The sequence below is a fragment of the Plecotus auritus genome (assembly GCF_963455305.1).
Source record: "Plecotus auritus genome assembly, chromosome: 3".
Lineage (NCBI taxonomy): Eukaryota > Metazoa > Chordata > Mammalia > Chiroptera > Vespertilionidae > Plecotus > Plecotus auritus.
The window spans coordinates 224,166,857-224,192,618 of NC_137772.1; the positions used below are offsets into that span (position 1 = coordinate 224,166,857).

Consider the following 25,762-nt stretch of genomic DNA (forward strand, 5'->3'; position numbering starts at 1 on the left):
TCTCGCGGGACTTCCTGGGGCTGAAGGGACCTCGGACACCTCCCTGCCTGCAGCGCAGCCTGCCCAGGAGCTGGTCGCCTGACCGCGTTGCTCAGCACTCCGCGAAGGGGATTCCAGCAGAACTGGCCATTACTTAAAAATAATAACAAAGTTCTTCGTGAATGTTTGAGAATTTCTACACATTTTAAGAAACAGTTCTTGCCGGGCTGGCGTGGCTCAGTGGTTGAGCGTCGACCTATGAACCAGGAGGTCATGGTTCGATTCCCGGTCAGGGCACATGCCCGGGTTGCAGGCTCGATCCCCAGTGTGGATTGTGCAGGAGGCAGCCGATCCATGATTCTCTCTCATCATTGATGTTTCTCTCCCTCTCCCTTCCTCTCTGAAATCAATAAAAAGGTATTAAAAAAACCCAACCAGTTCTTTAAAGAATGTCTGGACAGTCGGCATATCCGCAGTGGCTCTCGGCCAGGGCTGTGGAGACGGTGTATTTGGGGGTCACAGTGGCCAGGAGCCGGCACAGCTGCCCACAAGCTGGGGTTCCTATGGGGGGGCTGGTTCTACCTGCAGGCCAGCAGGGCCCTGCTGGGAAACACTGGGATTAGAAGCCCCATCCAGGATTTGAAGAGCCAGCACATCAGCAACATCAGAAGACAAACGGGTTTCATTCCCAGGAAAGCTTGCCCACTGTCTCTGATCGGTGAAAACCTCCCAAGGACAGAACTGAGATGGCAGCGTAGGTAAACGCCTGCCCGCCGGTACTCCCCGCCTCCCACAACCACATCAGCACTACAACTAAACCAGGACCCCCACCATCTGGAACCACCTGAAAGCTGGCTGAACGGAAGTCCTACAAGAAAGCACACGGTAGGAGGGGCGGAGGCACCGAACGGGCTGGACCGGCACCCACATATGCCTCTTCTTTAATCAGGAGGGAGACTGTCTCTGCGGAGGCCCCCCCGTGAGGAGCAGGGGGTCCCAGCCCCACACCAGACCCCCCAGCCCAGGCTCCCAGAGCTGGGAAGCTAAGTCCCCGTAACCACAGGCTGTGAAAACCAGCAGGGATTGGGGCTCAGCGACACAGGCTGCTGGAGAACCAGCTGTTCCTCTTAAAGGGCCAGCGCATGAACTGAACTTACAAGGTCCTGCTTCCTCTGAGCTCCAGCACCGGGGGTAAGGCTCTGGGGGACCCAGACATACGAGGAGGAACTGGATTGTCTGGCATTGGGGCAGAAACTAGAACCAGTAGACAGCTTCAGATCTACCACATGACAACTCTACACATCCACAAGCAACACACTCAAAGAGCAGACACAGTGAGCACCAAAGCCCCACGGGAGCAAGTCCTGTTCCATAGGGGTGTCTCCTGCACAGCAGCTCTCCCACTGTAGGGCGGCTGGTCCTCACAGCCCATTGGCCTGGAGGTCAGTTCCCCCCAGTGACACCAACAGCAATCAAGGCTCCACTGCAACAAGGCTCAGCAGTCCCTTCACATAAGCAGCACAGCTGCCCCTCCCCCAGCACCCAAACACGTTTGGAGGAGAAATGGCCTGTGTTGTATAAATACTCACTTTATGTGCTTTATGTGACGTCACACAGTCCCTCCCCATCACTGGCAGGCGGAGACTGGACAGGAAGCAGCAGGAACAGCCGCCTCTGGGGAGGCCAGGCTGGCTCAGCCCCCGCCGCCCCCACCCCACCCTGATGTCGTCGGAGACCCTACAGGTCCTCGGCGGCGGCCTCCTCGGCCTCGAGCACTTCCACGTGGCTGTAGGACTTCCAGGCCTGCAGGTTGCAGCTCCTCAGGATGGCGCCCAGCTGCTTCCCGGGCCCCACCTCGAAGGTCCTGGGGAAGTCGGAGCCTTTCCTCCTCTCGTACAAGGCGTGCATCGTCTGCTCCCACTTCACCGGGGAGACCACCTGCTTCACCAGCAGCTGCCGGATGTGCTCAGGGTGCGTGTACCTGCTCCCGCTGACGTTGGCGTGCACGGAGACCAGGGGCATCTTCACATCGATGGCCTTGAGGACCTGCGCCAGGGGCTCCACGGCGGGCTCCATGAGGCGGGTGTGGAAGGCCCCGCTGACCGGCAGCATCTTGGTGCGTCTGAAGTGGTACTTGGAGGAATTCTTCTGGAGAAACTGCAGAGCCTGCGAGGAAAAGGGAGGAGGGTCAAGCCGAGCAAAGCTCAGGAAGACACAGCAGCCAGCACGGCTCCATCACAGCCCCGTGTCCAGAACATGCTCATCCGCACCTCCTCCCGCACCTCCTCCTGCAACCACAGGCGGTGACGGACTCTAGTCACCTCATTTGTGAGAGCGGCTCCGGAGTCAGAGCCCCAGCAGGCCTCCTCCAGGACTGGACCATTCACCGGTCCCCCAGGCAGGCGACCACAGTGTGGCTGAGAGACCTGAGGCGGGAACGGAGGGATCTGGATCCCATCTCAACACTGTCCTTCACTAGGTTGGTGGCCCCAGGCAAACCACTCAATCTCTGACCTTCTCATTCCGTCCCTAAAAAAGCACAATTTCATCTCTTTAAAGCAGGCGTCCTCAAACTATGGCCCGCGGGCCACATGCGGCCCGCCGAGGACATTTACCCGGCCCGCTGGGTGCCGCTGCCTGTCCTGCTTAGCAGCCGACTCGTCCCGGGCCGCAGTGCGCATAGGAATTTGTTCATAGTTTTTTTTTTTTAAACTATAGTCCGGCCCTCCAACGGTCTGAGGGACAGTGAACTGGCCCCCTGTTTAAAAAGTTTGAGGACCCCTGCTTTAAAGGTTGCTGGGAAGTGATCAGATCGGAGGGGTGTGACAGTCTGATTACAAAAGGGAACTAGCTTGCCCTGGCCGGAGTGGCTTAGTTGGTTGAGCATAGCCCTGTGCCCCCGAAAGGTTGCCAGTTCAATTCCCGGTCAGGGCACGTGCTCAGGTTGTGGGCTCCATCCCCAGTGTGGGGCGTGCAGGAGGCAGCCAATCAATGATTCTCTCTCATCACTGATGTTTCTCTCTCTCTCTCCTTCTCCCTCTGAAATCAATGAAAATATTTAAAAATAAAAATCAACATAAAATCTTTAAGAGAAAGAACTTTAAAAAGCACTGTCTATTCCAGCCGTCGTCAACCTTTCGGACCTCACGGACCATGGGCTGGCGACCGCTGGTCTAATGTGTTCATTTTCCATCCAGTTCCGCCACCCCTCGTCATGTTTACTAGGGCTGTTTTCATGTTACTACGTAACCTCCAACGTGAAAACCCAGGAGGCTCCCAGCTCGTTCCCAGCACAGGGTCTTCCCTGGGCCCCCTCCGGAAGCCCATCCCGATCTCCGGGGCCAACAGGCCTAAACCAGGAGCTGCTTGCAAACAACTTGCAAATGTCTTTAACAACAGATATTCTTAAGAGACGCTTTGCTCTCAGGACACAGCCCAGGGCCGGCCTCCACTGGGACCTGTGCACTAAACAGTCTGCCGTTCCCTCCAAACCCAACACCGTCCACAGCCTGCTCCCCCAAACCCAACACCACCCACAGCCTGCTCCCCCAAACCCAACACCGTCCACAGCCTGCTCCCCCAAACCCAACACCACCCACAGCCTGCTCCCCCAAACCCAACACCGTCCACAGCCTGCTCCCCCAAACCCAACACCGTCCACAGCCTGCTCCCCCAAACCCAACACCGTCCACAGCCTGCTCCCCCAAACCCAACACCGTCCACAGCCTGCTCCCCCAAACCCAACACCGTCCACAGCCTGCTCCCCCAAACCCAACACCATCCACAGCCTGCTCCCCCAAACCCAACACCGTCCACAGCCTGCTCCCCCAAACCCAACATCGTCAGGGCCTGCTCAGAGCCTGGGCCAGCTGCTCCCTGAAGGCTAAGTTAAGCCTTAAAAGGTCATGGCAGTTGCATGATCTCGGGTGACTTTACTTTTCCTCCTGTCCTCAGTTTCCTCCTCCATAAAACCGGGCAATGGCAGTATTCACAGGGCTAGTTAAGGAGAGCTATGCTTGGCAAACAAGTGCTATTGAAGGGTTAGCAGTCATTCTCTGGAATACCAGGCCCATCATGTCCCCCGGGAACTCTGTAACAGGGTACCTAGTCTGTGTCCCCACAGGAGGGTTAGTTTTGGGTGGCCCGGCACCTCTGGGGGCCCCTCCCTGCAGGGGTGTATCCTGCCCGCCCAGGCATGGCCAGGGCCGCCCTTGGCCCTCCTGTCACTCTCCTGTGCTGTTTGCAGCTTGAACCCTGGGGCAAGTGTGAAGTAGAGCCCAGTCCAGCACCACCCAGCACCCCTTACCCGGCGTGGGGACCTCACCTGTGGGAACACCTGTGGGGACCACACCTGCGGGGACCATGGAGGGGTTCGGGCCGTCACTGCGGCAGAATCCAGCCTGCCCTGCCTGCCCTGGTGCCTCACATCTGTGGCCACCCTCCCCCCAACCCCACCGCAGCTCACGGAGGGCCGTGCCCCAGCAGCCTCTGCACAGAGGCCTGTGACACAGCATCCTGGTGGACCCGGCATCGTCTCAGTGGGTCCCACAGTGCTTTCCATGGGGACTCCGACTCCTCCAACTCGAGTCCCAGGTGGGTCACAGCCGTGGGCCCAGCAGGCTCCCCTGTGGCTGGCGCTCAGGTCAGCGCTGGTCCGGCAGAGGCGCCGAGGGTTTTACATCCTGGGTTGAAGACCCGGCACTTCCAACAGAACCGAAAGGCCACACCTGGGACTCTGGGGGCCACCGGACGATGCCCACCTGCCCGGGAGCCTGCGAGGGGGAGGCCTCCCGGGGTGGGTCTGCCTGGCCCCTCTGCACTTCGTTCCAAGGCTGTGAAAGGGAACGAGAAGCCAGCTTCATGACGACGTGGAGGCCACTGTACCTGGTCTCCGGTCTCCTCACCATCTTGTCACAAGAGGGACCTGCTGGCTCTCGCTGCCTCAGGAGACACAGGACACCTGGCTGCTGGCATGGCCTGAGAGGAAGCCCTGAGCAGTCAAGCGCAGGAAAGCACTCGAGTGAGACCGGCTTCAGCCCCAGTGCCGCCTCCCTCACCTCCAAGCACTTGCCCTCTGCCTCCACTTCCTCGTGTGTGAGGTTGAGCCCAGACTCCCTGCCGCAGAGCAAGGACTGGCTGGGAGGCCCAGACAAGGCATGTGAACAGCGCCCTGCGCCCGCAGCCCTCCCTCAGGGTCCTGTCTGCACTCAGCCTGAGGCGGGCGGGCACCCTCGCCCTGGCATCCATCTCCTCCAGGCACTGCCGTCTGGCGTCACCTCCGCAGGCCCACTGGCGGACAGCCTGGCCCTTGCTGTGCCCTGAACCTGGCTCACCCGCTCCCAGCGGCCTTCCTTCGATGGCAGGAACCTGGCTCATCAGCCACGGGGCCCTCGGCGCCTGTTACAGAGGGGCTGCTCGGAAGTGCCCTCGGGGGAAGCGGCGAACGGAGGGACGTGCAGGAGGGTTAAGTCGGAGGGACGTGCAGGAGGGTTAAGTCGGTGCAGAAACAGACATCTGAGAGCAAGCAGGGCGGGCGGAGCAGCCCAGCAGGAGACGGCTCTCCCCTCTCTAAGGAAGCAGCACAGCAAGGCTGTGAGAAGCCCAGAATGTTCCGCAGGGAGGCCCTGGAGGCCATCTGGCCAGCTCTTTACTACTCAGGTGGGCTGGCTGTTTGCCCAAGGTCCCCGCCTGTACGTGTGAAGCGGGGATGGCACCCAGCCTTCGGCCTCCTCTGCATCGCTCACTGCCCACGCTCCCGGCCCTCACCTACTTCCCGAGACCACGGCTGGGCAGAGCACCCGCCACGCTGCTGGGGCTCATGGCGTGGAGGATCCCAACCTCCCCACGGGACTAGGGTCTGTGAGGCTTCCCGTCAACACCAACCTCCAGGTGTCCCGAGATCACCCTGCAGTCCGGGAAGAGGTAGTTGGCCACCTCACACACGGGGTTCTCTATGCCCAGAGTCTTGCAGTGCTCCCGGGCTTCCTGACAGGCGAACGTGAACTTGGTCTGGGGCCGGCCGAGGACGGACAGCATCCCGCTGGGGACGGCTTCCGAGGCTTCCTGCATCGCCTCAGCCCGGATTTTCACTGCATACAGACCTGGCCGGAGAGAAGTGCGTTGGAAATCAGTGTACGTGAGGAGGAGGGACGCTCAGACTGTGGGCCACGGCACCAGCTCCACATGGCGTGCCGAGGTACTGATGTCGGCATTTGTCACCAGCCACACGGCCGTCGTTCTGTCTGCGCCTATCACTCAGAGATGTACCACTGTCACCAGGAAGCGGTGCTGTCCTCGGCCGGCACGGATGGACCCACGGAGCTCCAGCCTGGAGGCTGGCTTGGTGTAGGGTCTGACCAGGGGTGACCTTGCCCCCAGGGCAGTGTCTGCGGGCATTTTTTCATTGTCACAACTGGGGGGGAAAGGGGTGCTACTGGCAACTGGTGGGTAGAGGCCAGGGATGCTACTCGACATGCAAAGCACCCCCAAAGCAAAGAATGATCTGTCCAAAAGGCCAACAGTGCCACCGCTGAGACCCTGGTGTGCGGCGAGACGCAGGTGTTCGGGCCACGTTGCTTTGGGCAAGTCGTGGTCTCCTCCCAGGTCAAACTTTCAGTCAGTACAAGGAGGATAAGAGTATGCATCTGCTGGACTGTCGTGAAAAGTCAGGAGTATTATTAGTTAGTTTGTTATGTAAGAGAAATCTTGAAGAGGAAAGACAAGAGCCAGCAGGTATTTGGAATAACGTACCAACTACAAACAATTACACGAGTTTCAATAACGTAATTATTCTAAACCCGCCACTGTTGCCGAAACCGGTTTGGCTCAGTGGATAGAGCGTCGGCCTGCAGACTGGGAGGTCCCAGGTTCGATTCCGGTCAAGGGCACGTACCTTGGTTGCGGGCACATCCCCGGTAGGAGGTGTGCAGGAGGCAGCTGATCGATGTTTCTCTCTCAGTGATGTTTCTGACTCTCTATCCCCCTCCCTTCCTCTCTGTAAAATATCAATAAAATATATTTTTTTAAAAAAATAAATAAACCCGCCACTGCCGCCCTCACTCGGCAGCTCTGCCAAGGCAGACGACCGAGAGCACAGGCTCCTGTTCCGTGGCTCAGGATAGGGGAGAGGACAGGGCTGGACCCAGCTGGGCAGCGCAATGGTCGTGACCCAGGAATGACCTGTATCCCCTGTCCCTGACCAGACCCAGCGGCCAGTCCTGGGTTTGATGGGACAGCAGAGAAGGTCTGCGGAGGGAGTCCTGCACTGTCTAACGCCCTCAGTCACGTGGTGCCGACGTGTTTGTACTGAGCTCTTAGCCCCCTTACTGGCAGCGAATGCGTAAGAGCCCGTGGGGGGAAGTAGCAGCGAACACGCAGGGGAGAGAACATGGGAAATCCTCCCACACAGGCATTCAGGAAGTAGCTATGCAAAACGTCAAGCGAGAAAACTGAACTCAGAATGTACACCTGCCGTAACTCTGAAAATTATACACGGAAAACTATGTACATGTAAAAGAGTTTTATTAGCAAGTAGGAAATATGAAACCTTTTCATTTCCTTAATAAGGCTATATATTTTTAAAAACACCGAGGTGAATTCACAAAAAATATAAGCAGTTTCAAGTGTACAAGGCAGTGGTACTTGTTGCATTCATGCTGTGCAACCATCAGCTCTCGTTTCAAAACTCTCCACCATCCCATAAAACACCCACCTGCTCCGGGTCGTCACTCCGTTTCTCCTTCCCTCCGCCCCCAGTAACCACTGATCTGTTGTCGCTGGACCTTTCCCACGCAAGGACACACAGTCTGTGACCGCTGTGTCTCCTCACTGAGCATCTGTTTGAGGTTCATCCACGTTGCAGCCTGGGTGGGTGCTGCACTCCTGACTAATATTCCAGCATAGATACACGATTAGCTTGTCCGCTCATCGGAGGATGGACATTTGTACTGCTTCCGCCTTTTGGCTATTAGACACATCTGTGTACATGTTTTCCTGGGTGGACACGTTTTCGTCTTAGGTACAGACCTCCGGGAACGACTCCTGGCTCACACGGTGATTCTATGTTTTGCTTTTTGAGGAAGCACCACGCTTCTCCACAACGGCTGCACCATTTTACAGTTACCAGCACCGCGGAAGGCTCCTATTTTCACACCCTTGCCAACACTTATTCTTTTCCTTCTTGTCACTGATGTTGTTGTAATTTAAAGCCATCCTAGTGGAGCCCTGGCCGGTTCGGCTCAGTGGATAGAGCGTCAGCCTGCAGACTGAAGACTCCCAGATCTGATTTCAGTCAAGGGCACATGCCCAGGCTGCAGGCTCGATCCCCTAGTAGGGGGCGTGCAGGAGGCAGCCGTTCAGTGATTCTCTCTCATCACTGATGTTTCTATCTCTCTCTCCCTTCCTTTCTGAAATCAATAAAAATATATTAAAACAAAATAAATGAAAAATAAAAATAAATTTTAAAAAAGCCATCCTAGTGGATGTGAAGTATCTCACTGTGGTCTGTTGCTTTGTTAAAATATGCTTTTATTGATTTCAGAGAGGAAGGGAGAAGGAGAGATAGAGACATCAACGATGAGAGAGAATCATTGATTGGCTGCCTCCTGCACGCACCCTAATGGGGATCGAGCCCGAAAACCAAGCACGTGCCCTGACTCGGAATCAAACTGTGAACTCCTGGTTCATGGGTCGATGCTCAGCAGCCGAGCCACACCAGCCGGGCTCACTGTGGTTTTGATGTGCATTTCCCCAGTGATTAGCAACGCGGCACATCTCCTCATGTGCGCATTGGCCATTTGTGTATCTTCTTTGGAGAAATGTCTATTCAAGTCCTTTGCCACGGCTCTTCACTCAGATTCCTGTCTGCACTCAGCATGCCCCAAGCCAGGTACCGAGGCCAGAGTGGCCAACTGTAAACAAAAATGTCTAACTTTTCACTAGATGCAAAACTCTCAGGAAGTGAAACTCAAGACCAAACATCCATTTCCTCCTTTTCAATCAATGAACTGTACTGAGTGTCTACCATGTGACAAACACTGAAGGTGTGTGATGGACCGAGAAGGCACAGGACAGCGGGGAAGATGGTCAAGCACGCAGATCCCATGAGGTTACAGAAAGAAAGGAAAACCCTGATGAACTCTCCCAGCTTCAACGAGAATCAAGGTGTGGTCTGGCCCTCGGTTCCAATGTCACCCCTATCTATATGCGCCTCTATCGCCCTCCTGGTGCACCGTTATTTTTGGCAATGTCCCTTCTCTCTAGTGAGCCCAGCAAGACAACACCCCTGCGCCACACCAAAGCCCTCTCTGTGTACCTTCAGAGAATTCCATGGCTCCGGCAAACACTAGGGCTGCGAACTCTCCCACACTGAAGCCAGCAGCGGCGACGCAGTTCTCAATAACCTGCAGTGACAGATGCAGAACGTGAGGCCTGTTCTGGGGGTGCGGTCGGGCTCTGCTCTGGAGAGCTGGCGGCGGCTCCGGGAGCCAGGCTGGGCGGGCCTGGGGCTCCCGCTCTAAGACGACACTCGCTGACCCAGGCCCTTTCCTGGTGAGGAACTTCCCTGGCAGGTGAAGGCCCCTGGCTGACCCCACGGCAAAGCTCCGCCTCCAACTCTTGCCCCTGCCCTGGACCGCCTCCCAGGCCGGAGGGAGCCAAGCATAGAAGGGAAAAGTAGGACTTCAGCGTCACACAGGGTTGGATTTGATTCTTAGCTTGGGATAGTTCCCTAACCTTTCTGAGCCTGTTATCTCATCCGTGAAATGAGGAAGGAGCGGACCCGGCCCCAGGCCGCTGAGAGAAGTACGTGAATTAACGGGTAAGCGCTCCGTGAATGTTATCATCACAGCTCCACAAGGCCACCCAGCTGCTTCCTTTCGCTTCTGAGTGTCCTTTCCTCGCCCACAAACGGACAGTATTTTCCTCACAAGGCTGTGAGGATGAAATGGAGTGAAGGGTTTCAAGTACTAGCTTTACATTTACTGTCTTGTTGGGCTTTTTGTTGTTGTTAATCCTCATCCAAGCATACTTTTCCATTGGTTTTTAGAGGGAGTGAGAGAGAGAGAAAGTGAGAAAATCAATGTGAGAGACCCATCGATTGGTTGCCTCCCGCACACACCCCGACCGAGTTCCATGCCCTTGACCGGAATCAAACCCGCGACCTTTCCATCTGCAGGCCGAAACTCTATCCAAGGTCCCAAACCAGCTAGGGCCGTGGTCGGCAAACCATGGCTTGCGAGCCACATGCGGCTCTTTGGCCCCTTGAGTGTGGCTCTTCCACAAAATACCACGGCCTGGGCGAGTCTATTTTGAAGAAGTGGCGTTAGAAGAAGTTTCTAAGTTTAAAAAATTTGGCTCTCAGAAGAAATTTCAATCGTTGTCCTGTTGATATTTGGCTCTGTGGACTAAATGAGTTTGCCGACCACTGAGCTAGGGGAACACTTACTGTCTTGATAGAGTTAAATAATAACAGCAATCAATTCACACCTGCAAGTGAAGTGACACCCTCAGACATATTCTCAATGATCTTTAGGGATGATGGTCCACCCTCCCAAATTCACTTAGTCCTCAAACTGTTCGGGATCATTTAAAACAGCAACCCGGCCCTTGACCCCCCCAGCCCCTGCTCTATTTTCCTTCCTGCAACACTTGTCTTAAAGACACTATGGAATGTACATAGTGCATTGTTCCTATCACCTGTCTCCCTCCCCTACATGCAAGCTCGCTCAGGGCAGGGGTCCTTGGTGTTTGTTTATGGCTGTATCTCCGGCGCCTAGAACAGCGCCTGGCACGGAAGGGGCCCTCAGACCCAGCCCAGCGTGTCCCCGTGGGAGCGCCCGGCCTGGCGGTGCGAGCGCGGGCCTCACCGCGGGCTGCAGGTGCTGCAGTTTCTCCACGGCGGCCAGCGAGGCCACGAAGACGGCGGGCTGGCAGTGCACGGTGCGGTCCAGGTCCTCCTGCGGCCCGCGCAGGCTCAGCTCCAGCAGGTCGTAGCCCAGCACTCGGTGGGCGGCGTCGTAGAGCTCGCGGACGCGCGGGTAGCGCAGCAGCCCGCGGCCCATGCCCACCACCTGGCTGCCCTGGCCCGGGAAGAGCAGCACCGAGCACTGGCCGGGCAGCCGCCGCGCCGCCGGCTCCCGGGGCCCCTCCTCCGCCGTGGTCGCATCTCGCAGCAGCTCGGCCACGTCCACGGCGCCCAGCGGAGGCGGCCGGAAGTTCGAGGCGCCGCGGCGGCCGCCCGCGCCCCAGCCCCAGGCCCCCAGGGCCCGCGCCACGCGGACGCTCATGCTGAGGAACCGGCCCCACGCGCGTTACCCGGGCGACCAATGTACGACTGCGGCGGCGCGGCGCGGCGCGGTCCCTGTCGCATTTCCTCCCGGGCGGACCGGGCACCCGGGGCGGGAAGAAAGGTTCCGCAGTTCCTGGTTCCGGCCCCGCTCGCCACCCTTCTCTGCTGCGTGCGGACGTCTGGAGTGACCGGTGCGCTGACTTCAACCCGCACGGAAAAGACTAAAACGCGACCCTGCACCACCCTGAGCCCTCAAAAGTATTTATTGAGTAAACAACACTAGCAAAGCAATAATCACGCTTTCTACCCAGCACCTGAAAGTGCTCGAAACGCCTCCACCTTCTTGGTCTCAGTATTTACTTGATTCTCCCAGCTACACTGGACGATAAGCAAGCTAACAGCTCTCTTGTATAATGTTTCCTACAAACCAGACCCGGTGCATAGCCCATAATAAACACCCAATAAATATTTGCTCCACCGAAAAAGCCCTGGATATTGTTCAGACATTCGCTTATTTAATTTCTCACAGCTACACTGTGATGAATAGGTACTGTTATCCTCCATTTATGGGTGAGTAGACAAAGGCTCTAAGAGTGGGTGACAGAAGAGGAATGGAAATTGGGGTTCCCTGGCTTCTGAGTGCTGGTGTGAGGCTGGGTCAAAGAGTGTCTATCTCTTGACCTCACCCTAATCACATACATACACCTCCCCCTTTGCTTCTCCCTCATTTCCTGCCCACCTCTTCTTAGGAGCCCAGGACACACACACACACACACACACACACACACGCACACACACACACACACACACACTCACACTCACTCACTACACACCTCATAATGAGGAAGATCGAGGTAGAATGAGTCAGCAAATCTTCAGTGAGTTTGTCCTGAGAATTAAAGCCCTAACTCTTGGGACATTGCGGCAGCCTTGCTTTTGACAAGGAAAAAGTGGGGATAAGCTGCATGCCCAACGAGAGGAGATTAGTTAAGCGAGTGACGGCGAATCTAATACAATGCTGTGATCATAAAAGACATGTCTCAGGTTGAGACAGGAATGGAGCCTCCAGAAGCCCATAAACCCCCAGCAAAGGGAGCCCGTAAAGACATCAATCCCCAGGGACAGGGAGAACAGGAAAGGGGCCCAAGCGTGTCTGGAAGCCGGAAAGCGGGCAGACCAGTGTGACCTGGCTTAGCGGCCCCCAGGCAGCCAAATCCCTCCGGCAGCGGAGCTGAGGACCAACCCTTACTCATACAACAGCAAAGGGCGGGAGCTGGTAGCACCGGCTGCTTCTAGATCTGAGGTGAAAGGCTAAAGGAAAGAGAACCATTCGGAGGTGTCTCTGAGGGACAGTTAGGTTTTCGGATCCCCTCCTTCTCCAGCCGTGGGCAAACTACGGCCCGCGGGCCGGATCCGGCCCGTTCGGCTGTTCTATCCGGCCCACGGAGCCGAAAGAGCGGAGGGTTCTCTTGCTCTCCCCTCCGCTCCTTTACTTTGAATTTATATTCGTTCACACAAACACTCCATCCATGCTTTTGTTCCGGCCCTCCGGTCCAGTTTAAGAACCCATTGTGGCCCTCGAGTCAAAAAGTTTGCCCACCCCTGCTAGCCACTGAGTGATGCCCCTCCCGCATTCTAGCAAATATCCAGAGATGAGCTCTGGGAAGGGCGGGGCATGCCAGGGACAGCGGTGGATGTGGGTACTCCGCGGAAACAGGGGGCGCTGAATGCTGAATGAGAGACGGCCTCCAGCGTTCTCCCCCTGGAGCCCTGGAACCCTGGAGCCAGACCCCTCCCCTCCAGCAGGGCCTGGAGGACCTTGGGGAATCTGACCAGTCCAAGATGAAAATCCTGAAGGTATTGACAGTCCAGGAAGTTCCCAAATGGCTCACCAAGTTCAACTTAAAGTGAAGCTAAACCAACAAATACCCTCCACTGACGTATTCTCCTCCTTTTTTCCCCCTAATCGTGAGCAGCCATCTAAGACTCCCGGGCATCTGAGGAAATCCTCTTACAAACAGAAAACAAAAACCACATAGGGTTCAGAGTCGAAAGAAAACTACCATGGAAGTCAGAGAAGACACTGCCTCCATGAAAAAGGAACAGGAAGTTACATTAAAAAATAGCATTCAGCCAAAACCGGTTTGGCTCAGTGGATAGAGCATCGGCCTGCGGACTCAAGGGTCCCAGGTTCGATTCCGATCAAGGGCATGTACCTTGGTTGCGGGCACATCCCCAGTAGGAGGTGTGCAAGAGGCAGCTGATCGATGGATGTTTCTCTCTCATCGATGTTTCTAACTCTCTATCCCTCTCCCTTCCTCTGTAAAAAATCAATAAAATATATTTTTTAAAAAAAGAAAAAAAATAGCATTCAGAAAACAAAAGGGAACCCCTGGGAATGAAAATCAAGAGAGCGGAACTGAAGAACTCGAGAGCAGGCCAGGAAGAGAGCTGAGGAGACCTCAGAAGGTAAAGCCAGGAAAGAGCCGAGCGAGAGAAGCAGGAGAGGAAGAGAAGTGAGAAGACCAGCCGGGGGATCCAGGGCACCGAGCCACCGGGGTTCCGGAAAGGGAAGTGAGAAATGGAGGGAAGGAAATCAGTGTTTTTATTTCATTTCTGGAAAATAAAGGGCATGAGTTTCCTGGGTGAATGGGCCCCTGCGTGCTGGCACGATGGATGGAATTAGACGCACAGAGAGGAACATCAGTGTGAAATGTCAGGACTTTGGAGGCAAACATCTTAAAACCTCCCAGGAAGAACAAAACGGGTTGCATACAAAGGCTTGAAACACAGAATAGCCTCAGCCTTCTCATCAGCTCTGGACAAATATCTCCACCTTTGAATTCTTAGCCAAGTGTCAATCAGCCAGGTGCTCAATATATATGTTCCTTGAGGCTGGCACATGACAAGTGCCCAAGGACGCTCCCATGCTCAGTGCTGTGGAGTTCAGAGGTCACGGCCCACTTGGAGGCGGGGGGTGCACAGAGTTGGGGTTCTGGAAGAGCTTCCTGGGGTGACACTGGAGAGCCGTCGGCCTTGGACACGTGGAGACACCCAGGGGGAGGGGAGGGGGGGAATGGCGCTCGGGCAGTGGAACAGCGGGTGCAAAGGCAGGGAGGCGGGAAGGGGTGGGTAGCCAGCTTGACCCCAGCTTGGCAGGGCTGTGAGTACCGGGCACAAGGCTTGGGCTGAGTCCTGAGGCAGTGGGAGCCACGGAGGGTTCTGAGCGGAGGAAGGGCATGGAAGGGAGCTGGGGGCCAGCGAGGCTGTGGCTGCTGCCAGGTGCAGGAGGGGTTGGAGAGGAGGGAGGCGGAAGTCACGGAGGCATGCAGGCACGATGATGGACATGCACAGCCGTGCCCAGACCTCGGTGAGTCCTCGGAGCTGCAGGCTCCCACCTGAGAAAGGCTGGTAACTCCAGGAGGGCAGGGCCCTGGGGTTTGTGCCCAGCCCTCCCTCTGGCCTGCCTGCAGCAAGTAGTGGGGACAGCAGTCTCTGCCTCCCGGGTTGCCCCGTGGGCCTGGCACTGCACACAGCAGGGGCGAGGCTGGAGGGAAGCCACACGCTTTCTCCCACAGGTCTTCTGGGGGAGGAAAGTGTGTCACTGGGCCAAGCCACGGGCACTCTGCACAGGAGGAGGGCCAGGCTGGCGGCTCTGGGAGGCGTGGCCAGGCCGCCTTCGCTGGTAGCGGGAGCGGAGGCGCAGTGCCTGGGGCAAATACCTTAATTTCCTTTAAAACCCAAAGGAAGAGGTGGGTGGAGTCCAGCCTGGATTAGACTTGTCATTATGCCAGTGCAGTCAAAGGTGGAAGGGCCCGCCGGACAAAAATGCCAGGGCCCGGGAAGTCGGACCTGGGCCCGGGAGGCCCCCTGCTGAGCCCCTGAGCCCGGGGAGAGGGGTGTGACTCACCTTCCCCCAGGATAGTATGGGCGGCTGGGAGCCTGCAGGCTCCCGGCTCTGCCAACCAGGTCAGCCCACGCCGGACAGGCCGGGCTGCAGTGATAATGCGGCGTGAGATGGGGAGGGGTGCCCACGCCCGGGGCTGGACCTGTGGGTCCCATCGGGGTAACCCTGGCAAACTGGAGGCACCTCTGGGCTGGGAGCCTGCAGCCTCCACTCACCGAGCACCACGGCTCTGCAGGGCCTGCGTTCTAGGCTCTTTAGTCCCACCGCCTGCGCCCACCTTACAGACGAGGACATGGGGACCGAGCACCCGGCCAGAGGGCTGTGCCAGGAGAAGGGTGAGGCTGCCTCCCGCCCTGGGCAACAGCTAAAGGCGGGGGCTCCTCCGCAGACGGCGGGCCAGGCTGCTGTGTAGGTGGGGGTTCAGGTTTTGCCACGGAGCGATGCAATTCCCCTCTCTGAGCGCCATCTCTGTTGACCCATTTTACAGATGGGAAAGGTGAGACTCAAGAGAAGCGACCTGCCTGCGGACTCAGTCGGGTCGCGGCTGGGACCTGTGGGGAGGAGGAGCCGAGAGACCTGCTCTGGCGGGTGAGCAGAGCGCGTCTGGCTGGCACCGCCGCTGAGAGGAGGGAGCTCCCGTCCCGTCCCGTCCGGTCCCGCGGGCAAGCCAGTGGGCGCGGCCGGGCTCCCAGCCAAGCCGGGCGGGGCCGGGCGGAGCCTCACTGCCCCGGGCGGGGCGGGCCCGGACTCACTTCGGCTGCCACTTCCCGCTGCGCAGCTCCCTTCCCGGAGCAAGTCCTCGTCGCTGGTGAGTGGGGAAGGGGCGCCCTGGGAACCCGGGCAAGGGGGCCCCTCGAGGGCGCGATCCCCGCCCGCGCCCATCCGCCGGCGTTTGGCCCGAGGGGGAAACGGAGGCCAGAGGTGGCGGGTCCCGGGCGGAGACCCGAGGGGAGGCCGCGGGGCTGCTCTAGGAGCGTGGCTGCCCAGTCACTGGGGCGGGCGGCGGGCGGGCGATGGGGAGAGAAGACGTGTGTGAGTGTGTGTGTGTGTGTGTGTGTGTGTGTGAGAGAGAGTGTGTGTGTGTGTGAGTGTGTGTGTGTGAGTGACTTGGGCAGCCCCGCCCCGTCCGGTCCCACCTCCGCTCCCTTTCGCCCAGCCCGGGACATGTCCCGGGGGAAGCAGAGCCGCGGGGAGGGGTGGACACCCCCTCTTCCGCTCACTCCTGTGAGCCAGCCGGGGGCAGGGGAGGGTGGGACGCCCTTTCTAGGGGAGGAAACCCAGGCCAGACTGGGGAGGTTTTGCCCAAAGCCAGGTAAGACTCCAAGCGGCCTTAGAACCCTTAGAACCTGGTCCTTAGCCCCCCATTCCAGTGCTCAGGTGCGCAGTAGCCTGGACATGGGCCTGGTGACCGACCTGTACCCTAGGCACGCCTGCCAGAGAGGGAAACTGAGGCCGGTGGGGCTTCCAGCGGTGAACACTGCTGAGTGCTGGGGTGGCTGGCAGATGCCGTGGGCTGCGCTGGACGGCAAGCCTCGCCCGCTGGCCTGCGGAGGCATGTGGGTGCCTGGGGCCAGGTGTCTGGCGCCAGCCACGTGCTCAAGGGTGGGCTGCAGGGGAGGGGGGGCTGGGTCTCTCCAGGTTCAGGAGCTGAGGCCATTCCACCAGGGCCACGGGCAGGGAGGGGGTGGCAGAGGCGGCTGCGAGCGAGAAGCGGCCGCACAGCAGGCCCTCGACCAAGGCTGTGCCGCCAGGATGTGGGCGGAGGGCCCTGTGTCTCTGTGAGGCAGAGCGGGCCCCGCAGGGCAGGAGGAGACAGGCGTCAGCTCCTCCCTCAGCTTCTCCAGGGAGTGGAGCTTGTCCACTGGTGGGAAAGGAGCTGTGAGCTAGGGAGGGAGAGGAGCAGGCCTCCGCGAGAGGCCTCCAGATGGCTGCTCCCAGCCCCAGAGGGAGCCTCCCAGGGCATCCTGGGCCCCGCGGGGGAACTGAGGCTCACGCAGGGACCACTGGCCCAGGGTGAAGCGACAGCCGTGGAGCTGGGCTTCGAACCAGTGGGGTCTGTGGTGGCTCAGGGGTGGGGTGAGGGCCCACAGGGAGGGAGCCTACAGTTTGCTATGTACACTTTTGCCTTTTCATCATTTTATGTTTGGGTCTTGGTTTTTAAAATCTGTATTTCCTTTGACTTCTTTCTGGTTGTGCAAGCGATGCCTGGCCGCGCGCTATGTGTTTAAAAAGTAGTCATGCTCCACAAAGCAAGTTTCTTCTGGTCACTCAGCCGGACCAGCGCGACCCCCGCCCACCCCAGTCCTGCTCCTACCCAGGCAGCCCAGCCCTCCGGGTTCCCAGCGGCTGGGGGTCCTTCCAGACCTGCTGTCTGGTACCTCGGACACTTTCATGGTGGAAAAGCTTTACAGAGGTTATAATGAGGAGGACTGGCTGTGAGTCCTTCACACACACACACACACACACACACACACACACACACACACACCAAGTCCCTGGGACCAAGGTGGCTTCCAGGGAGAGAGAGGCTGGGAGGCTGGGTCAGCTGGGAGGGGGGTCAGAGAAAGGGCAAAACCCTTTGTGCTGCCTGGGGCAGCTTTGCCACCTTCTGTAGGAGCATCACCTACAGAGGACCCACCGCCCACAGAGGATCCAGGGAGACGGAGGCGCCCCCGGGACCCACTGGCTCAGCCCACTTAGCAGACGGGGACTCAGAGGCCGGGAGGTGGGGCCCCAGGGCCAGGAGTGAAGGTCACAAGGCTCGCAGGGCCTGGGTCCCCGTCGGGACAGGGATGGTTCAGATCCTGTACTGCTGCCCCGATGCTCCGAGGGGCTGGGACGTGGGCCTTAGGGTGGGCGGGAGGGAGGCCCTTGGCGCTGGCATGGTCAGTGGGCGGAGCAGTCGAGGAGGGAGGTGGGGTGACACAGGCTGAAGTGCCATGTCAGGATGGGAAGGGGGCTGAGAGGGGAGGCTGCACAGCGTTGAGTGGACGTGTGGCCCAGAGCTCAGGCCAGCAGAGTCCCAGCTCGGGGGGTGGGGTGGAATCGTTGGCCTCAGAGTTACACAGACCCAGACAGTTCTGTGATGCCCTGTGCCTCAGTTTCCTCTTCTGGACCGTGGGGATAGTCAGGAGTCCACATGGAGGCCCAGAGGGCGTGTGGCTCAGGGCTCTGAGAAGAATCAGCGAGGGGATGTGTCCAGCCTGGCCCACAGCGCGCCCTCCGCCAGCCCCACCCCCTTCAGTAGCCCCACCCTCTCCATTAGTTCCACCCTCTCATTAGCCCCACCCCTCAATTAGCCCCGCCCTCTCCAGTAGCCCCACCCCTCCACCAGCCCCACCCCTCCACCAGCCCCACCCCTCCAATAGCCCCACCCTCTCCATTAGCCCCACCCTCTCCATTAGCCCCACCCCTTCCACTAGCCCCACCCTCTCCACCAGCACCTCACCTGCCGGTCATTCCCAGGGGCCCAGGCCCTGAGCCGTGCTTTGCCCCATTCTTGGCCTGGTGTGGAGGCGTCCCCGTGAGTGGCCCAGGCCGTGGGGGCGGGGCCTCCGTGCAGCATTTTCCCCTGAGTGGCCAGTGGCCAGCCAGTTTTCTCAGCCTGGGGTTGGCTCCATGGAGGAAATGGGGCGAGTGGCCCACAATATCCATACCCACAGCCCCTCACTCATCTGGTCCTCACTTGAGCTTGAGCCTCTCCATGGCCCCATGAAGCAGCCAGGGCAGGTTATACCCACTTGCCATAGGGGGAAACTGAGGCCTATAGGGGAAAAGAGGCCCTGGGGTCACCAAGCCAATTGGAGGCAAGGCCAAGGTTTGGGTTCTTAGTCACCTTCTGCCAGAGGCAGAAATGGGGGGTGGCTTTGCCCCGCTGCCAGAGTCTGAGCCCTTCCCCCTTCCCAGCCACGGGCGCTTCCTGGCGCCCCCTGGGGCCCCTTCCAGAGCGGATCTCTCAGGCCGCCCTGCCAGCCTGGCCAGCATGACTCAGTGTCTGGGGTGACTCAGGAGCCAGGCAGCCTCCAGAGGCCCAGGAAATGCCGCCTGGCCTCTCCACGTGGGGCATCTGAGCTCCCTGTTTGCGACCCTCTGACCCTCTGACCCCCTTGGCGTGGAACACAAACACAGCCAGGCCCTTGAAGGGGGGGACGGGGGGCGGGGCGCAGGAGCACTGGCTCTCACCCTGCTCCGTCGCTTCGGCCACAGGGAAGCCACCCCCTTGGTGGGGGGCTTGGGAGGTGGGCTCTAGGCCCAGGCCGCTGGCACCCCGCGCGGGTCTGTGTGGGGGTTGCTTAGGCAAGCGCCTGGTGCCATGTCAGGGTGCATACCCCGCCCCCCACCCCCCTTCCCCCCCCACCCCCCACCCCCGGGGAGAAGTGTGGACAAGGCTGCATTGTGGGAGCCTTGACGATATCGTGCTGATGAGAGAAGCCGGTCCCCAAAGGCCACGTGCTGCAGGCCCCTGTGAGGAGCCGGAGTACCGGTCAGTTACCTCAGAAATGCTCCTGCAGAGGGGGGCTGGGAAATGCTCCTGCAGGGGGGGGGGGCTGGGAAATGCTCCTGCAGGGGGGGGGGCTGGGAAATGCTCCTGCAGAGGGGGGGGCTGGGAAATGCTCCTGCAGGGGGGGGCTGGGAAATGCTCCTGCAGGGGGGGGCTGGGAAATGCTCCTGCAGAGGGGGGGGGTTGGGAAATGCTCCTGCAGAGGGGGGGGGGCTGGGAAATGCTCCTGCAGGGGGGGGGGCTGGGAAATGCTCCTGCAGGGGGGGGCTGGGAAATGCTCCTGCAGGGGGGGGGCTGGGAAATGCTCCTGCAGAGGGGGGCTGGGAAATGCTCCTGCAGAGGGGGGGGCTGGGAAATGCTCCTGCAGAGGGGGGGGCTGGGAAATGCTCCTGCAGAGGGGGGGGCTGGGAAATGCTCCTGCAGGGGGGGGCTGGGAAATGCTCCTGCAGAGGGGGGGGGCTGGGAAATGCTCCTGCAGAGGGGGGGGGGCTGGGAAATGCTCCTGCAGAGGGGGGGGGTTGGGAAATGCTCCTGCAGAGGGGGGGGGGCTGGGAAATGCTCCTGCAGAGGGGGTGGGGCTGGGAAATGCTCCTGCAGAGGGGGGGGGGCTGGGAAATGCTCCTGCAGAGGGGGGGGGGCTGGGAAATGCTCCTGCAGAGGGGGTGGCTGGGAAATGCTCCTGCAGAGGGGGGGCTGGGAAATGCTCCTGCAGAGGGGGGGGGCTGGGAAATGCTCCTGCAGAGGGGGGGGGGCTGGGAAATGCTCCTGCAGAGGGGGTGGCTGGGAAATGCTCCTGCAGAGGGGGGGGCTGGGAAATGCTCCTGCAGAGGGGGGGGCTGGGAAATGCTCCTGCAGAGGGGGGCTGGGAAATGCTCCTGCAGAGGGGGGGGGCTGGGAAATGCTCCTGCAGAGGGGGGGGGGGCTGGGAAATGCTCCTGCGGAGGGGGGCTGGGAAATGCTCCTGCGGAGGGGGGCTGGGAAATGCTCCTCAGAGGGGGGCTGGGAAATGCTCCTGCAGAGGGGGGCTGGGAAATGCTCCTGCAGAGGGGGGGGCTGGGAAATGCTCCTCAGAGGGGGGCTGGGAAATGTTCCTGCAGAGGGGGGCTGGGAAATGCTCCTGCAGAGGGGGGGGCTGGGAAATGCTCCTGCAGAGGGGGGGGCTGGGAAATGCTCCTGCAGAGGGGGGGGCTGGGAAATGCTCCTGTGGAGGGGGGGCTGGGAAATGCTCCAGATCTGAGGCTTCTCAGGGGCCCAGGATTGCGCCCTGCCCGGCCGTGTCGCAGGCCCAGCCCCGGGCAGTGCGCATCTGGGCAGTGACCGGGGAAACTGTCCCCACTCAACAGGCGAGAAAACCGAGGCCCAGGGAGGGAGGGATCCCGGCCGCTGAGGGCAGAGCGGGGCCCTGCTGGGAGCCCAACACCGTTCCTTCAAAATTAAGGTTCACTGGCGTTCTCTCTCTCTCTCTCTCTCCCCCCTCCCCGCCTGTCCCTCCCCTGAGCTCCATCTTAACTCGCTTCCTGAGCTGCGCAGCCCAGCCAGCTCACCCCTACCACCTCTCACTTTCTACATGAACTTTCTTTAATTTGAAGAAAAAAAAATGCTCATAGAGACATTTTGGAAAAGGATGGCGATGTAATGAACCGCCCGTGCGGGCCTCCTGGGCCTCGGCGTCACCGCAGGGCAGCCCTGGCGAACTCCCGCCCAGGCTGGGACCCAAGGCCCAAGCTCAGGTCGGGGCTCCGCCCGGGCCGGCCATACAGCTGTTGCCAAGGAAATCTTGGTTTCAGGATTATGCGTTTGTTACAGTTTTTACAATGCATGCTTATACGGTCTATGTCAGCCGTGGGCCAACTACGGCCCGCGGGCCGGATCCGGCTGTGCTATCCGGTTCTCTTGCTCTCCCCTCCGCTCCTTTACTTTGAATTTATATTAGTTCACACAAACACTCCATCCATGCTTTTGTTCCGGCCCTCCGGTCCAGTTTAAGAACCCATTGTGGCCCTCGAGTCAAAAAGTTTGCCCACCCCTGGTCTATGTTCTGTTAAAATTGGGATTGTCTGTATTATTCAGTTTTATATTTATTCGGGCCTCCGGGTTGCGCAGGGCCTCTCCCCTGCATCTGCCCCCCTCCCACCACCCTCCAGGCCACGCTTGCCGGCCGGCCGTGTCCTTCTCTGGACCCCCGCAACCCCCTCCGGTGTCCTCTTCGGTGTCCCCCTCCTGTGTCCTGTGGAGAAAGTGCTCTCTGCCTTCCAGCACTTTCTTCCCCAGATCCTGGGTCAGGGTACCCCTTCTGAGGCTGTGCCCAGCCCCCACCCCAGCAGGCTGTGATGTAAGTTTACTGAACTGAATCCAGTGTGTGGCTTCTTATCTCATGCAAACAGACACCCCCAGATTCTCCAACTGGGGTCACAGTGTGTCAGGGGCGGCTCAGCCCCTCCTTTTGTGATGGGGAAGCAGACGCTGAGTCAGTGCTGAGGGGCTTAGGGTGCGCGCAGCAGGTCCCAGCAGAGCTGGCCCCAGAGGCCCAGCCTGGGCTCCCCGCCCCGAGTGTCTCTCTGGACTCTCAGCCCCAATGAGCATCTCAGCTTGCCGGGAGCATGGCACGCTGCCGGGCACCTAGTAGGTCCTCAGCGCAGAGCTTGGTGCTGCTGGGCAAGGGGCATGGCCACCGAGCATAGCGGAGAGGCCGATGCCTGGGTCCCCAGCTCTGGGGGGCAGCTTCCCGGCCGGAGGCAGGGCCTCCCTCACCCGGAGCCCTGCCCCCCCGTCCTGCTGAGGGCCTCCCCTTCCCACGCACCACCTCGGGGGCCCAGGGTGTCGAGGCAGGAGTGGGTTGTGGCCCCAGAACGCTGCGTGACCCCAGGCAGGCTGCTTTCCCGCCCTGGCACACAGGACGGGAAGGCGCTTTTAGGGTGTGCACAGTCTCCCACTGGGCTGGGCCAGGGAGGCCAGGTTGATGTTCCGTTTTGCAGAGGGAAAGGCTGAGGGCAGCCCAGAGAGTTTGAGTGATTTGCCTGAGGTCACGGGGAGTCCTGGGAAGCCAGGAATGAGCCAAGCCCTGCCGGCTACCAGTTGCCCAATGAGTGAATGAGAAGTTCTAGAACCTAAAGCACAGGGTGTGGACTGGCGCAGGCCTCCCAGAGCCCCCGGCTGGCACTCGGCCTGGGGGTGGGGGTGGGGCTGGGAAGCCTGCTTGGTGGCGGGGGCCCAAACTGGCCTGACCGAGGTGGCAGAGGAGGGCTCACCTGTCTGGAGACCCTAGGCCAAGGCTGAGGCGAGAGCACAGGACCCTGGGGCTGGGGCAGGGGCTGAGGGGCAGCCCGCAGTGGGACGGGCACCTGGGAGGCTCCCGCAGTCAGGGCGGCTTCTGGGTGCGGGAGGAGGAGTTTGGGTGGAAATGTGTTCCCTGGCGCCCCGGGGCTGGGAGGGCAGGGCTGCAGGGTGAGCCAGCCCCTCCCCGGCTCGCTCATCCTTTCCTCGCCTCCCATCTTCCCTTCAACCGAGCGCCTTGTGCGTGATCCGCCCCAGGACTTTTGGTGACGCCGAAGGAGACGGTAGGCCTGACCCGGGTCTGCGCACAGTAGGTTCTTGGGAAATGCTCAGTGAGGCCTGGGCCTGGGGCGCCCAGCCTCTCACCCGGGCCCTGGTTTCTCTTTCAGAGCTTCCAGAACAGCAGCCAGAGCAGCGATGGCCCCGCCCTGGGTGCCCGCCGTGGGCTTCACGCTGGCGCCCAGCCTGGGGGCCTTCCTGGGCTCCTACCACGTCCGCGGAGAGGGCCTCCGCTGGTACGCCAGCCTGCAGAAGCCCTCGTGGCACCCGCCCCGCTGGACGCTGGGCCCCATCTGGGGCACGCTCTACTCGGCCATGGGGTGAGTGGGCCAGTCCCCTGGGGGGCAGGCGGGCAGGGCCTCTTCCCTTTTCAGGGGCCCAGGCCCGGGCAGGGCTCTGTCCGTGATCCCTGGGCAGCGGCCCCGTTTCTGGGCCTCCTCTGCCAAGTGAGGGTGGAGAAAGCGGGGGCGGACCCGTGGATTGCACCACCCGGCTTTCCCCTGCGGGCTTCTCGGGAGGGGCCGGCCGATGGCTCAACCCCACACTGGCCTCCTGGCTGTTTTCACAACTCCAGGGTGAGACTGGCTCCGTGGGCAAAGTTCATGTGTGGGCAGCGTGGAGGCTTCCAAGACCAACGGCAGCAATAACCGCAGCAGCCATAGTGGCTGCCATTTGCTGAGCATCCATTTGGTGTTAGAGCGCAGGACCCTGCGGGAGGCCCTGGACTAGACCCTGGGAGTTGCTGTGGTGAAAGGAAGTGCTGTGTGTGGTCGCCCCCTGGTGTCCAGAGTGGGAACTGCAGGCAGAAGGTGCCGACAGCTTTCTGCCCATCTTCTGGAATGTTCCCTGCATGCGGGTTCTGGGCCAGCCCAGGGCAGGGTGGGGTCGTAGACCCTAGCTACCCTCAGGGCAGGTAGCAGAGGTTGGGCTGGGTGCCCCAGAGTTCTGGTGAAGTAAGACAGTCCCTGAAACCTGGCTGTCACTGGCCCCACCCCCCAGCCCAGTCAGGCTCCCTGCGTCCTGCTCCCTTCTCTCCAGTCCTGGCCTCCGCAGTCCTCCTTGGCCTTCCTCTGCCATCGAGATCCTGACACGGCACAAACGTCTCTTTCCTGGAACCCTGTAGGCACTGCCAAGGGCAAACTCCTACTCATCCTGCAAGGCCCAGCCCAAATGTCCCTGTATTCTGTGCAGTGCCTTGGCGGGGCTGGGAGCCTCACGGGCTCCCTTCACAGCACCGATAACAATAATAATGGTACTTATTGAGTACCCCATGTGCGGCACTGTCCTGAGCACGGCCAGTGTGTTAACTTGATTCCCCACAGCAACCCTGCGAGAAATGAAGGCCCAGAGAGGTCAGGCAGCTTCCCAAGGCCACACAGCAGTCAGCGGCAGGGCAGGCCTGAGCCATCACCGTGCCATCCCGGTGGTCAGTGCGCTCCTGGCCTCTTCCCGCCGTTGCCCTGACAGGTGGCCTCTGTTTCAGATACGGCTCCTACCTGGTCTGGAAAGAGCTGGGGGGCTTCTCGGAGGAAGCTGTGGTCCCCCTGGGCCTCTACGCGGGGCAGCTGACCCTGAACTGGGCATGGCCTCCCATCTTCTTTGGCTCCCGACAGATGGGTGTGGTAAGTGCCTCCCTGGCCCCTGGAGATGGGCCGCGGAGGGTGGGCCTCCTTCGGGGGACATGGGCCTCACCACCCAGACGGGGCCGGGGCCCGGGCCCAAAGGCAGGAGAAGGCGTGGTGCACAGCTCACGGCAGCAGCATCCCTTCCGCAGCCGGAGGGGCCAGCGCCCTCTGGTGGAGCCTCCGGGGCTGCTTTTCCTCCAGCGAAGGAGCTGGACAGGCTGCTGGCTCCGGTTTAGGGGCCAACGTGTAGGACAGCCCACATTGCACCTGGCACCGTGCGCCCCACACGTGGCGCGGGTCTGGCAGAGGCAGTTGTTCCATTTTACATATGGGGAAACGGAGGCGGAGAGCTGGGGAGGGGCTTGGCCGGGTCATGCAGGGGAGGAATGGAGAGATTGCTCTAGTGGGTGGGCAGCTGGGACATGCACCCTTGTGGGTACCATGAGCCTCAGGCCCCCGTCCTCCGTGTCTCCACAGGCCCTGGTGGACCTCCTGCTGACGGGGGCGTTGGCAGCGGCCACCACCGTGGCCTGGCACCGGGTGAGCCCTCCGGCTGCTCGGCTGCTCTACCCTTACCTGGCCTGGCTGGCCTTCGCCACCGCACTCAACTATTGCGTCTGGCGGGACAACCAAGGCCGGCGTGGCGGCCGGAGGCTTGCGGAATGAGGTGTCTGTCCCTGAGGACTGTGGCTGCTGCCAGGTGGGCCTGTGGGGGGTGGCGGCCTCACACCTTCGTGGCCACCGCACCTGCGAGTCTGTCAGGGGCTCAGCCCAGGGTCACCCCTGGCTTCGGAGCGGCTCCAGGCTGAGCCCACACCCGGGGTCGCGTCCTGCACTTCCTGCGCTGCTTGGGGGCACGGGCTCGGGGCACCGAGTGTCACAGCCAAATAAAGTCTCGAACACGCACTGGC

General features: G+C 60.2%; 2 protein-coding genes across 7 annotated transcripts; one reads left to right on the forward strand and one right to left on the reverse strand.

Annotated features, from left to right (window-relative positions):
- Positions 1–1,547: 1,547 nt before the first annotated feature.
- MCAT (malonyl-CoA-acyl carrier protein transacylase) lies at positions 1,548–11,323 on the reverse strand. Of its 3 annotated transcripts, none has more exons than XM_080661035.1 (4): positions 10,845–11,305; positions 9,293–9,380; positions 5,863–6,080; positions 1,548–2,145 (listed from the first exon to the last, which is right to left on the reverse strand). In XM_080661035.1, exons 1-4 carry the CDS (start codon positions 11,262–11,264, stop codon positions 1,717–1,719), a joined length of 1,155 nt encoding a protein of 384 aa, XP_080517161.1. In that variant the 5' UTR covers positions 11,265–11,305; the 3' UTR covers positions 1,548–1,716. The 3 variants fall into 3 exon arrangements, 2 of the variants coding, with proteins under 2 accessions (XP_080517161.1, XP_080517162.1); XR_013960175.1 differs by having other exon boundaries at positions 1,550–2,145; positions 4,864–6,080; XM_080661036.1 differs by lacking the exon at positions 5,863–6,080 and having other exon boundaries at positions 1,551–2,145; positions 10,845–11,323.
- Positions 11,324–15,879: 4,556 nt separating this feature from the next.
- On the forward strand, positions 15,880–25,756 carry TSPO (translocator protein). Of its 4 annotated transcripts, none has more exons than XM_080660737.1 (4): positions 15,880–15,981; positions 23,337–23,546; positions 24,710–24,848; positions 25,329–25,756. In XM_080660737.1, exons 2-4 carry the CDS (start codon positions 23,365–23,367, stop codon positions 25,515–25,517), a joined length of 510 nt encoding a protein of 169 aa, XP_080516863.1. In that variant the 5' UTR covers positions 15,880–15,981; positions 23,337–23,364; the 3' UTR covers positions 25,518–25,756. The 4 variants fall into 4 exon arrangements, with proteins under 4 accessions (XP_080516863.1, XP_080516865.1, XP_080516862.1 ...); XM_080660739.1 differs by lacking the exon at positions 15,880–15,981 and adding an exon at positions 16,340–16,485; XM_080660736.1 differs by lacking the exon at positions 15,880–15,981 and adding an exon at positions 19,539–19,656.
- The last annotated feature ends 6 nt before the right edge of the window (positions 25,757–25,762 follow it).